Genomic DNA, 14984 nt, shown 5'->3' with positions numbered 1-14984 from the left:
TATTTGGGGTGCTAGATCGATTCCTAGTTTAGTAGTTTTTCGTGATTTTCTCAATTCCTTTTCAAGATAGAGGGCTAAAACTTTCAGGATTATTTAACTTTATATTCTACATATATATACCAAGTTTTATTAAGATTTGTTTATAAATTGGGGTGCTAGATCGATTCCTAGATTATTAGGTTTTCGTGATTGTCTCTATTTCTATTCAAGATAGACGGCTGAAATTTTCAGGGATAGAATAATTAAATTCTGCATACTTCTATCAAGTTTCATCGAGATTTGCCTATTGGTTGGGGAGTTACTTCGATTCCTAGATTTTTAAGTTTTCATAATTTTCTAGACGCCTAATCAAGATATACGACTGAAATAAATTTAGGGATTAAATAAGTTCACATTTTACATATTCCCACAAAGTTTCATTAAGATTTGCTTATTCATTGGGGTGCTAGATCGATTCCAATATTTTCACATTAGAAATTTAAAAAGGTTTCGTGATTTATTTTATTTGAAAGTTTATTTTTTTTATGACACTGCTCTATAGTTAATTTTTTTCCAGATGTTTATCCATAATTTTAGAGCTTCGCTACTTATGGATGTAGTCATCCTTGTTTTTTAGATATATTACAATGTATGAGGTACAGCTCTTTAACTGAATAAGGGGGTCAGTACTTTCATTTGAAAAAGTAATTTTGTAGATATTTTGACACAAAATATAGACCTGTCAAAAATGATGTTTTGGCATGAGGTTGATGTAGCTTCGTATCTCTAAAAGAACGTCTCAAAAAGAAAATATGCATTATTTTTACAGTTTACTATTATTTTGTGAGCTCCTCTTATAAAGTTTTTTTTCTATCCGTGTTGTTAATATTTCTTCATAATACGATATTTTCCTATATTTAAAAGCGAAACATTTTGTATAATTACGGTCAGTCCGTCCGTCCTATTCTTCTTCTGATTTTTTTATCACTGATTCCTAATACAACTATGTCGTAAGCGAAGCATCTCTATAATCAAGGCATAAAATGAAAGTATGTCCTGTATTTAAGCAGTTGTGCAACAAATTTACTTAAATTTTGTTTAGACTTACACATTTATATTCTGCTCCACAAGTGTTAAAGTTCGTTTGTCCTACCGTTTCAGAGCTTTCATAAATGTTGTCATCCTTGTTTTTTATGCTTTTATTTCTTCTATGTTTCGTTGATTCCGACTATCTCTCTTTCTCTTTTTATTTCTTTCCCTCTCTCCTTCTCTCTCTCTCTCTTTCTTTCTCTCTCTCCCTCTTTCTATCTCCATTTCTGCCACTTTCTTTCTCTCTAACTGAAATATATGTACAAAAAAACTTCTCTATCTCTAAATCTCAAATTTGCTCTAAAAAATCTCTGGGCATTTTAACCAATTCCCTCCCCTTCTTTTATTTCCCCCAAAAAGCCTCGATAATAGGGACGTGTGGAGAGGTTAACCTCAATGAAGTTAAGATTTGGGGAACCCCCAATTAATTGGGGCACGTGCGTGTGTGTGTGGCAGGGCGAGGGGAAGGGGGAATAATATGGGAAAAGCCCGCGGGGGAAAATCCGCCAATGATGTCAATCAGCGCCATCAGCTGACCAATGGGAGGAAAATAATTAAGAGGCTGCCCAATCATATTAATCAGCGGCAAAGGGGCTAAATTAATGATATATGCTTATTAATATTATTTGATTTCTATAAAATGTAAAAGAGAAATTCTAGCTCTAAATTATATAAAGGAAAAGTTCTATCTATTTTCCACCTTTTGTTTTATAAAAACTTTTTTAATTTTAGAGAAAAGATTAAAAATCAAGGCATTGAGAAATAATTTTGGCAAAATATCTCTCAAGCAACAACGTAAATAAATTCCTTCCTAAGCTTTTTCATCATATGATGATTCTTCAAGGTTAAAGCATAAGGGTTGGGGCCGTTCTGGTTTTATTACAGTGGAAGCTGATTGTTCTTGTTTCAACTGGTTTTTCAACCCCTCTTCTCCTCCTATTGGTTCAGACTTTGTGCCATTATGTCATATGCCTTAATAAATTACATATATCATGCCTCTCTCACAACCAAAAATTGGCCTTAAGTATTCCTTTTATATAAAAGTACATCTTATATTTATTATAGAAACATATAAGTTTTTCTTTTATATTATAAAAAAACCTAATTAAGATTAACGGTATTTTTTTGAATCAATTTCTTTTATGAATGAATGAAACACAAATTGAACAATTTTGAAATGAATATTTGTTACAAAAATGTGTTTATTTATATGAAATATAAATTTATGAAAGAATGAGAAATGTATTTGCGATGTTAGGGTTGCTGACATAAACTGCGTGGCTCAGCTATTTTTAGCACAGACCCTCCAAATTTATGAAGTCCTATTTATGAAGGAGAGGGGGGGTGGGTTGTTGCGAGTGCCCCCCTTTTACAAACAGACAGACAGACAAAGTATAAAACAGAAGAACATGTTATCATGCATTATGATGCAAAACCTAGGATGTGTATCTAGTGACGTATATTAACTAAGGGTTTTACTTTAAAAGCGAATGCGCCCCTAGAATGTAGGCCAGGGTATATGTCTACAATAGGGCAAGGGTAGGGAACAATAAAATAGCCTACAACCATTCCAGGACTTATGTGAAGCTGGTAGGAAGAACTCTTACTTTTTATATTTTACGCTATAAGTAAAAATGAAAAAAAAAGAATAGAAATTTTAAAAGCCAATTAAATTGTATTACTAAAATTTAAAATTAAAAAAAGAAAAATATAAACTGAAAAACAGAAATTAACTTCAAGTAATGATGTAAAGTAAAAAAAATATGTTTTTATACAATTTTAATTATAAAAATATATAATAGATATAAGAGAGAAAGAGAAAAAACTGCTATAGATTAACTCTTTTTGCTTTACATATTTGTGTACATTTTCACATACAAAATTAATTTTGAGCAACCTTAATTTTGGATTAAGTCATGATATGTAAGGCATTTATTATACAGGGCCTTAGCCTTACCTATCCTAACACCATGTGACGTCAATTTCATCTCGAGTTAACTCCTGACATATAATCACACATACACAAATAATACACAGACAAACATTCAGTTTTTCACCAATATATCCTATCATATGATTTGGGCCAAAGATATATGTAAGTGTACCACTCTAAATATACCCCCATCCATCCCCCCTACCAGGAGGAAGGGGGGGGGGGTTAAAATTGAGGATACCTTTGTGTATGTGATTGTATAGGTGTGTATTTGTTTGTGTGTGTGTGTTGTATGTGTGGGTGTGCGTGTGTGTGTGAGTGTGTTTGAGGCTAGAACAGACCAGCATAGAGGGAGGCCAGGGTAATACTAGAGGGGGGTACATTATATGGATACATAGATAGATACACAGATGGGCTTCATTTTGATGTTGAGGTTGTGGGCTAGTGGGCAAGGTATCATAGCAGTTCATTCTAACCTCTTCCAGCAAGAGGGCCCAGACTAAAACTCTTGACACACACTTGATTGACACGCTTCATACTACACAATATGACAACACTTCAGGTAGGAATATTTGATAATTTCTTGTAGAAAAGATTTTCTTATGTGAATTTAGATATTTAAAGTTTGTTTAGACTAATTGATATTAATTTGTGTTGATTATCAATTGTTTTAATCTTAAAGGAATGTCATGTGATTTTAATTTTATCAAGAGTTTTGCTTAAGTCAATTTAAAGTCTAGTTTTATCAAAAAAAATAAACATCTTTTTTGGTTTTGATTATAAACCCGCTTAGAATTAAACTGTTCTTTGTTCTCTAATATTTATTCTCAAAATAATAGTATACACTTTTCCTCTTTAACAAAACTAGCGGCTGCTCCTCAAGCATCTAGACAAAAATAGCTTAAACCCAGAAAACCCATTTGGTTCAATGGTTAGTGAGATCTTAAGCTACAGACAAAAATACCGTACTATTTATAAAATAAGATAAGATTTCTGCCAAGTACATATTTTAATTTATGGTTTTTACTAACCTATAGAGACAACTCATTTCTGGTTTGTTAAGGACGTACGGACATACCTTATTTGACATCTTCGCTATCATACTATTGTGTATAAGTGAAAGTGACATTTAAGTATCATTATCTGGTTATACTATCTTTAATGCTAAAACAAACACTTAATACTGTGCCATTAAACAAATAATACAGGAGACACTATGTAAATATTATTAATTACTGTGCCCCTAGCATTCGAAAGGGAATGAATGGATAGAAAAATACACTAAAATCATACCACCATGACTTGAAACTAAGATGAAATGGCCTAAAACCATCCCAGGACATTAAAAAAATTTACAAGATTAATTCCCCTAGCGACCAACTAAACTGGTAATGATACAATGGCCAAGAGGTATCGAAGGCCCGGGCTAACAAAACTGATATTAATTTTATGGTTTTTATTTTAATCTTCGTGGAAAATTGCCCGTAATACGATACTCTACATGATTTTTCAGTATGGCAGATATTTATCGATTTATAATTCATACTAGAAAGATTATTAAAAGTATTATAATTAAATGCATTGTTAAGTTCAAACCTACAGTTAAGACTTTGTTTAATAATTTAAGCTTGATGTTATAGAACACTCAGTAGCCAATTAAGTGTGGTGTAATTTGTATAAGTTGAATTAATTTATTTACTCTTACAGGTAAAATAAAGAGTTTCTACCTTCCATATACATATCCTATCCTATAGAGGATTCTAGGGGAGTAGCCGATAGAGTATAATAACCCATAGATAGATTCACATACAAGAAAAATAAACAAACAAACACACACTTTATTGCTTCCCTATTACAGGAATTTCATCAAAATTGGATAAAAATAAACAGAAAAATAAAAGAAAACCGAAATTTTTTTCTCCATTTCAGCATATATTTTAAATTATTATGAAGCCCTTTTTAGTGCCTATAAAAAATGACATTATAAAATACAAATGACCAATTATAGACCAATACACAGACTAAATTAAACTAGAAGGCCAGTATGGCGTCATTTTTATAACTATTTTTATAGTAATCAATACAAATTACAATTTGAAATGAAGAATAGTATTTGAATAAGAATATCATTATTACAAATAGTTTTCAACCTGGGAGTGGATAACCCCTGACAATGCATTCCCCCCTGTCCCAATCACTTAATATTACACGCTCTTCACCTTCAGTAAGTGTCAATAACACACCATTGCACTTTTAATGGGGGGATGATAAATTATCTTCTAATAAATATATGAATAATCAGTTTCATAAGATTGGAGATGATTTGGTGGTTTCACTCTGAGTGCCTTGTCGAGCATAGGATCTCTCTTTTTATTATGAAATAAATTGAAAACAAAGGGAAGACGTTTAGCTTTTCTTGTGTTTGAGTTTACTTTAGATCAGGTTGGATTAGGATAAACTGTGCACAGGGTAGCCCTACAGGGTAGGTGTATCGCTGGATATGGTCCCCATTGGTTAAGCATTGGTTAGCAGGTTTTAGGCTATTTCTCTCTTTTTTTTTGCCTGTAACAACTATAATTACTACGTCATTACTATAATTTCATTCATATTTTGTTTATTTTTATGAAATATTATATAGTATGTACTTTTTATGTTTATTATTTTGCTTACTTTATTGTTTGCATTTTTTACACTTGTGCTTGTACCTTCCGTAAACATGACGAGAATATGAAGTACATTTTTTTTATGAAATTAGCTAAAAAAATTTCAATACTTTTTATGAAAAATGTTTATTTTATTGCTACGTATAGACAATAGAACAGTTATTAATCGCATCGTATTATAGACAGCTTTCCACGGATATTAAAATGAAAAAAATATAAGATTAAAACAAGTTTTGTTAGGCTGACAAAAATGGTATTAATTTTATGATTTTAATTTAATTTTTTTAGAAAATTGTCTGTAATAGGATGCTATACATGACTTTTCAGCATGGCTAGGAACTGGTTTTAATCAAGGTTATATTAATCGGTTTCGAAGCCATACTGGAAATAATAGTCCTTAGTGTTTTTTTTAATATAGTTGCGCTTATGATTGTCTTTTAACTGCTATCGGAAAAGCTTTAAAGTATATTTCCCCTACTCCCCCCTCAAAGAAAAATTGGGCGGGGTTGGAGGGAACTGGCCCGCCCCATTCCCATCTATTGAAGCGTATAAACGTGTGTGTGTATGTGTGTGTGTGTGTGTGTATGCCTTACAACTCCTTCTGGTGTTGACATATTAAATTGATATGGCTATGTATGATATTAGATGGGGCAGGGGTAAGTATACGAAAAACAGAACAGCTCAACCCCAAGTTTTGGTGAGCTAGACTTTCGTAGTTGGTTTCATGGCATCACTCATCCTAACTAAGAAGCTCTTTATAGCGCCTAAGAAAATGACGTCATACAATACAAGGACCAATCATAGGATAATAACACAGGCCAGTATACATTTTAATTGACCAATGGTAGGCCAGTACGACGTAATTTTTTATAGGCACTATTAAAAGCTTTCTTAAAAACGGTTGTCCTATGACCTCGTGGCATTGAGTTGAGTTTTTTACTTTTACTTTTATTTTCATGAATCTGACATAGCAGCAAAAGCTTTTAGAGTCTTTATTTATTAGCTTTTTTAGAATATAATATTTTCACAAATAAGCGTTTTAATCGCAAATATAAGAGTTTATTTATTCCTCATTTTTCCTTTTCTATTTAGAAAACTTATTCCTATTCCTAGATAATATTTCCATACCAATAAAATGATAATTTTTCATTCTCACATACATATTCTCACAATTTAATGCGTAAATAGGAAAATTTACGCATTTAGACCATTTTTACTTTATTTTTAAAAACTGCACACATGAAATAAAGATGCCAGGATATTTTTAAACAGAAAAATGTTTAATGAAGTTAAAAATATTTAACCTATAGAATTAAAGCCTGAAATCACTTGAAACTTGATGAACCAATTACGCCTAGAAATTCTTGTCCCCAAACATCATATTTTTTTTTCTAATTGTCTTCTATATTTAAAGTACTCGCAATTTTTAAATCAAACATCCCCCTTCCCCCTCCTTTATTATCACTTTTTATTTAACATTTTCTATCTTATGTAAAGTAAAGTTAGCATTTTCATTGCAGAGGCTAAAAAAATATTTTTTTCTTCATAAAATCAAAAAATGTGAGGAATTTTTTTGTCGTCTTTTGTGGTCTTTCATCTTTCAATAAGCAGTCATTGATATCTTAAGTTCAAGACAATAAAAACTTCCTACTTTATATATTAGAAAAAAATGTAACCTTTTTAACCTCTAGAGGACGGGATACACCATTAGGTGTTATTTTGGTGTATCTCTGAACCAAATCTTGCTACTGAAGTGCATGATTACGCGGCCAAACGTCCTAAAGACAACCAACCCTTTGATTGCACGACCTTTGCATGTTAATGAGTTGCGCTTGTTTTGGGCCTAGGTATTCCCCCTACTCTAACTATATATGTCTCGCACCTGATATAGCAGCAGTACGAACCAATCTTAACGTCTTTAGTTATGACTCGGTGTCGAACCTCTCACATTTTTAACAACGAACGGATGCGCTAGGTGGTACGCCACAGTCGAGGGTTTAAAATGCATGTATGTCTAGGTTGATGGACAGGTAGATAACTCCGCGGAGCCCGAGTACAACTACAAGAAGAACAGGATCATGGGGGATGACAGCAACACCACCCTTCTCACCAAGGATGTTGGCACTCTACATTATGATGGTAAGTTGTAGCTCTTTATAGTGCATATGAAAAAATATAGTCAAACAATACAAATGACCAATGATAGGCCAATACACAGACTAAATTACCAAAATTACCAATGGCAGGTCAGAATAAATTTTAATTGAACAATGTTAGGCAAGTATCAAGTCATTTTTTATTGGCACACAAATTGATTTTTAAAATGTAAAAGGATTAAACATTATTTCAATAGTTGTATTCTACTCCCGCAAATGTCCAAAAAAACACTAAATCAAGCATCTCTAAAGAAGCTGTATCAACTTTTTTTTTTTATAGCTAGCCGGTTCTTTTAGTAAGTAGTAGATGTAAAATTTTTCATAGAATTCAGATATGCAATCGTTTTTTTTGTAGACCTCTTATTTTTTAAGTAATTTAAGTTTTAAAAAAAAAATTAAGTCGATTTTAAGGTACTAAAATGCAACAAAAAAAAGAAAGAAAATGGCCATTATGAACAAAAATAGTAAGATCTTTAATTTGACACCTTACTTTTTTAATTCTGTCAGGTAATTATTGAAAAAAATCGATTTTTTTAAACCCACGAGAATAAAAACTTTGAACTTAATTTTATCATTTCACAGGTAAAAAAATATGGGTTAATATATACCTTTAGAATAAGAAAAATATTACGAATCCATTGTAAGCAAAATTGAAATAAAAAGTTAATATATATATTATATAAACTACAATAAAAGGAATTATATGAAAATATCATATTATATTATACAGGCAACGTCTTAATTCTTGAATTGAGTATAAAAATGGGAAGGGGGTAAAGAGGGGGTAAAAAAGGGAAGACAAAAGTGTTGCCTGAACAAAAAATATAATTGGCCATTTGTTTATTTTTTTATTTTTTTACTTTTTTTCAATTTTGCTTACAATGGATTCGTAATATTTTTCTGATTCTAAAGGTATATATTAACCCATAATTTTTTTTACCTGTGAAATGATAAAATTAAGTTCAAAGTTTTTATCCTCGTGGGTTTAAAAAAATCAATTTTTTTAATAATTACCTGACAAAATTCAAAAAGTAAGGTGTCAAATTAAAGATCTTACTATTTTTGTACATAATGGACATTTTCTTCCTTTTTTTTGTTGTGTTTTAGTACCTTAAAATCGACTTAATCTTTTTTTTTAAAAACTTAAATTACTTAGAAAATAAGAGGTCTACAAAAAAACCGATTGCATATCTGAATTCTATGAAAAATTTTACATCTACTACTTACTAAAAGAACCGGCTAGCTATAAAAAAAAGTTGATACACCTTCTTTGCAAATATTTTTTTAGCCGTTTGAGGGATTTTTATAAAACACACACATAAACATACACTCAGATACTTGGGTCCAATTATGTATGATGTTTTCTTTAAAAAAATAATATTTCCTTTATTGTGCCTTTAAACTAAAGGCTAAAGACGCAGACACCCATGTTGAAAATAGTAATTCTTAACTATGACGATATAAAAATGTTGTTACCCTACATGTTAATAGAATATAAGATTAAAATAGACAGGAATGACGTAAAAATATAAAATAAGGTTTCAAGTATAACATATATAAAGTTTATTTTATAATGTAAGTAGCTAAAAAGACCGACACTTTTAACAGTTATAAATCTGTCTCAACCATTACATTTCAAATAGTAACTACTGCTGCTTCATAACGATATTAAAATGTAATATGTATATATTGGTGATCATAGAAGTTTAATATATTTTGATATAAAGACATGTAATAGATGCATTTAGTTGAAGGAGTCCCGTGTGGTTTAATGCATCCTTACCTACCATAGGTTTCCTTATTTTTATAGAAAATTTCTTATATTGCTGTAGCCTTGTAGGTAAACAATTTTCAACCATTTTGATAAACGTTACAAAGAAGTGTTGTAACGCAGGGACCTAAAAGGATAAGACAATGGCAGATAAATTGATGTACATTCTCAATGATGATACACAAAATTACCCCATTTTTAGATTACAGTTAGTGGTTGAAACGTTTGGCCACTTAACTAAATGTATCAACTAATCAAATAAAAGTCCCCAAAGTTGTTAGGCAAACGAATAAGAAACCGTTATTATAAAACTTTGGGGACTAGTGTAATAAACAGCCCAATATGCCCTCCCTCCCTGGTTGTAACGTGTATATAGAATGTTGTTTATTTAGCTGTAGGCAGATATTTCATCCTGATATGACAAACTTTCAATTTCCTGTAGCTGCCAAGGTGTCTATAGTACAGTGTACATACAACAAACATACAATGCTATACAAAAATGCGGCAATTTCCCTGAGAACGCAGTTGGGACATCAACAAACCCTCCCCAAACAACTTTAATCATTGTAATGTTTCTATAAAGGTTAGGTTAAATTAGGTAGAGTAAAGACTTAAAGACTTTCAGTTTTAGAGCCCTCTACATAAGGTAGAAACAAAATATTAAGAAAAAAATAGTGGGGGGCGGGTATAATTGGTTCACCAGTTGATGAAAGAAATAACACCCAAAATTATATGATATACATGCTTTATACAAAATGTATTAAAATTATATCAGAAATTTTTAGTTTTAGAGCAATCCAAACAAATTCTTTGCTATAATCAGAAATAATACAAAATTAACCTGGATTTATTTTTTTACTCTTCTTAGTTTTTCCCCAGAAAATAGATGATTTTCAAATATTACTTTTATTAAGATTTATAAAATAAAGTTACTATTTTAAGATTGTTCTAATAATGTTAGGTCTGATTTTCTACTTAAAACTTGACGTGAACTGCATTGACATACTTATCTTTTTATGTAAAAAGGTTGATATATCCCACTTTTACCTTTTGAAAAAGCATCCACAAAATAGCCTAAAATATGCCTGGGAATAATATAAAGCTTTTATTTATTTTTTATATTAAGTTATCTTTAAGATGAAAATAAAAATATTTACTTTTTTTCATGTTATGATGCTAGTTTTTAGTGTGTTCCGATTTAATTTCCTAATTTTATTTTTTGGCAAAAATAAGATTGAAATTTTGATTAGATAATTTGAAATTTGACAAACAAATTTGAGGGAAAGATTATTTTATTGTAAAATATAGGATATAACAATCAGACACACGTGTGTTTTTAACTATGTGTGCGTGTGTGTGTGTGTTTGTGTGTGTGTGTGGGTGTTTATTTTTTGAACAGTCTAAATAAAAATCATCTGTTTTTGAAAATTCAGTGGTTTCTTTCTTAGTCCCTAGTCGAGCACGGACATACCCCCTCTTTATTTTGAAAATAAAGTGGATAGGAAGTAGTTTTACATGTATTAGTTTGTTACTTTAGGTTAGGTTATTTAAATTACAAGTAGATCTGCAGGGTTAGGACGTTGCAGGCTCCTAATGATTGGGTCCTTCCTTAATGATTATAAGTGCTCGCTAGGGAATTTGATAAAAAATTCTTTATATTTTGTGTTTTTTCTTTAATGAGATTCCTTTATAGAACATTTATCTACATAAAATCTGTAAAATAGTCTGAAGATAAATACCCGTATAATGTACACAAATTCCTTCGCGTAATTAAACAATGATAACCATGTTCAAAGTAGGAAAGAAAACAATGATCAAAATAAAAAAAGGAAATTGCATGTAGATGAAATTATTCATAAGAAATGCTGAAACTATTGTATGAATTAAATAGACAGACAGATAAAAATAGATAAACAATATGAGTAATAACAGATAAAGGAATACAAAGATAGATATCTTACCCAAAACGGTCATTTTCCTATTTATATTGTATTAGACTAAAATATATGTTACTAATTATATATCCATCTATAAAGTAGATAGATAGGGGCATAAAAAAGAAAAAAAACTAAAATGTTTCCTCATATTTTAGGCTAAGTGTTCATTTTTAGAAAATAGGATAGGTTTACTTTTTGATACAGCTAAAAAAGAAGAAACTTATACATTGCCTTCTTTACTTTGTTATAGAGCAGCTGTGCTTCTGTAGAGAACATAGACTAAAAAATAGATAGATAGAGACAAAAGATAGATAGATAGGGACAAAAATAAGCAAGGAATAAGAGGGAAATATTCCCCTATATGTGTATGTGTATGTTGGACTGAAATATCTGAGTTTAATTGATTGTCTAATTGTTGGAAGATTCCAATTGAATGAGTCTGCTCAACATTTATCAGATGTGTCCTAACCAACATATTTACCCCAGAGGGCAAGGGTTGGGTATTCACCAGTTTAGTTTTACTTTAAATAATCTGGTATGCAGGGTTTTTTGTTTACTAGTGGCTACATAAGCTCATAAAAGCCCCCCTGTATTCGAAAGGGTTAGTAAGAGGCAGAAAAACAGCGTAAAAACGACCCAAGGCTTAAATATAAAAATAAACTGTGTAAATCCATCCTGGGAAGTATATGAAGCTTCCCTAAAAGTACCTTACTAGTTCAGTAGATGTTGAAACCTTAAATTTCAGACCAAGAAAAACTTTAATATAATCACTTTAAATTATTTAAAATCATTACTTCAATTGATTGTTACTTATCAATATGATTGAAAATAGGATGACCTAAAAAATATTATTAAAAATAAAAATGGGAGAAAGTTAAAAATTTTAATTAGATGGGATATTGCAGAGAAAACATCCAATGAACATTATTTTAGAAATTCCTTTGCTATGTCTCAGCCAATTTGATACAGGGACCATTTTATCCTATAATAAATTATTCTTATTTTCAGCTAATTTATTTTTTTATATACAATCTTAAAGACACCATGGAAACTGTCCCAATTTTGTATAACTTTTGCGGAACATGTTCCAGTTACGTCATATTTTTCTTTCCCGAAAAAGGGAAGAGGGAAAGAAAAAAAAGGGAAGGGGGGAAGAAAAAAGAGATGGGAGAAAAGGGGGTTTTCCCCATCTCTTTTGAAGAGATTTTCTTCCCCCCTTCTCTTATTCGGGAAAGAAAAATATGACGTAACTGGAACATGTTCCGCAAAAGTTATACAAAATTGGGACAGTTTCCTTGGTGTCAATCCTAAACATACAATTCACAGAAAAAAAGGAAATCGGGTTGATTTAAGATGTTTTTAGACCCTAACGTGAAAAAATGTCAATTAGACTTTAACAACGCATTTGATGGAAAGATAATTTCTAAACAAAGTCCTAGAGCAATAATCACAGAGAGGGAATGGAAATTGGGCTGTAAATTACATAAATATCAAAAGATTTGTAATAATCTTATTTGATGTTTTAAAAACTTTGGGTACTTTTATTGAAATTTTATTGGTTGGTTCCAAAGTAATGTCCAAGTTTTCAACCATCAATTTTAAACAACAGAAAGGGTAATATTGTTTATCATTATTAAGGATGTGTATCAATTTATCTTCCATTGTCGTATTCGTCTAAATACAAATCAGTAATTAAATTAGATTTTTAAAAATATTCAGTGTACTACTTTAAAAAAACTTTAAAATCTAAAATAATAATCAGCCCTCTATCTTGACACATATATTTGAAAGCAACAAGATTTGGTTCCGGCAACGGACACCAACTCACTTCCGGTGTACACACGGCCGACTTCCGGTCTCTGGGAGGACTGTTTCCGTTCTAGTATCACATAATAAAATAACCCAAGACTGTGGCGTAACACGTAACGCATCCGATCGTTGTCGGGAAGGTGATAGGTTCGAATCTCGACCCGACACCGCGTCATAATAAAAGAGTCAAAAATGGTTCCTACTGCTGCTATGTCATGTGCGCGACATAAAAAGTTAGAGTAGAGGTGATTGCCTTGGCCCAAAACAGGCGCAACTCATTACCTCTAGAGGTTATCCAGGTTATCACATTATAAAATACCCTTTTTTTTAGGGTATCCAAACATAGTATTGCCGTTTCATAAGCTAATTAATAATACTAAAATTCAAAATCATCGTAAACATATGAAATAAGATAAAAGAAATAAAAACAATAAAAATTAATTTGAATTTTTCTTTAATTTAGAATTGTGGCCTGTGTGTCAAGATGGGGATTTCAACGAAACCGATGCTAAAACAAGAGAATTTCTTAAAAGGTAAGTAAAACCAGACTATTAAGTAGCTACTTAGATTAACAAGGATGAAAAAATCTAAACAAAATAATTATGAATAGTTATAGAAATATAACTCACTCATTTTGACTTATTTTGCTTGAATTGAATTTAAAAATTTTTAACAATAAGTTGTAATAAATCAGCACATTTGTAATAGACGTACTTATAATTGCAATGGGAGGGTATAGATTCTGAGCTTGAAAGCTATAGGACAATGTCAGAATTAATGATCAGAACCATCTGTCCCAAGTACAGACTGATGTACGGACAAAACCTATATGCAGAATAGTTATTTATAGTATTGTATCATAGACAGCTTTCCGAGGATATTAAGATGAGAAAATATAAGATTAAACTAGTTTTGTTAGCCCCGAGTGGCCGAAGGCCAGGTTGAACAAAACTGGTATAATTTTTATGATTTTTATTTTAATATTCGTGGAAAATTGTCTGTGATACGATGCTTTACATGGTTTTAAAGTATGACTGATAACCGGTTCCAATCCAGCGGATATTAATCGGTTTGGAAGCCATACTGGAAAATAAAAATCCCATTATTTGTGTAAACATGTGTGGTGACATTCTGAATGAATTAAAAACCATCCTTCACAATTTTCCCCATCATTTGTATGCTCTGTATTCCACCCACAGTAGTCCTGTCATGTGCAAGTTTAAAAAAAGTAATTCATAGATTTTTAAAAAAGAAGAAGAAGCGCTGTAAAGTGTCATGTGTGATGTTTTAAAAATACTATATTACTTTTTTAAGGGTTTCCTTTCTCATTTCTTCACTCTTACCTCATTTTCCGACGTATCTTTATGACGTCACACATAAAACTTTCCAGTTCTTCAAACAGAACACTAGACGAAGAATTAGTTGTAAATTTTATTTAAAATTTTCGAGAAAAAAATCTTTAAATTGATTACAAGTTCCAGCCACTGCGATGAGTATTATAATTAAAGCATGAAAACATTAACTACACCACTTATTATATGAAAAAAGGGGTGCAATTCCTTTTCGTCTTCGAATTCCATTTCACAAGACAATTTAAGTTAGTTAAAAACTGGTTTGTCCAAAAAACTAAAGATTTTTCCCTATGTA

At 31.0% G+C, this 14984-nt stretch overlaps 1 protein-coding gene across 2 annotated transcripts in view; it reads left to right on the top strand.

Annotated features, from left to right (window-relative positions):
• Window positions 1–3412: 3412 nt before the first annotated feature.
• Gad1 (glutamate decarboxylase) overlaps window positions 3413–14984 on the top strand; it is a 50811-nt gene continuing 39239 nt past the window's right edge. The window contains exons 1-3 of one of the 2 annotated variants that reach the window (XM_080169322.1): window positions 3413–3563; window positions 7683–7803; window positions 13801–13870. In XM_080169322.1, the coding sequence (XP_080025448.1) occupies window positions 3549–3563; window positions 7683–7803; window positions 13801–13870 (206 nt within the window). In that variant the 5' untranslated portion in view covers window positions 3413–3548. The remainder of the gene's footprint in view (window positions 3564–7682; window positions 7804–13800; window positions 13871–14984) is intronic. The other variant, XR_013881786.1, reaches the window with a different exon arrangement.

Source organism: Acartia tonsa, chromosome 8 (assembly GCF_053477335.1).
Source record: "Acartia tonsa isolate MP-2025a chromosome 8, ASM5347733v1, whole genome shotgun sequence".
Lineage (NCBI taxonomy): Eukaryota > Metazoa > Arthropoda > Copepoda > Calanoida > Acartiidae > Acartia > Acartia tonsa.
Note: the sequence above shows the minus strand (reverse complement) of the source record. Positions and strands in the feature narration are given on the sequence as shown.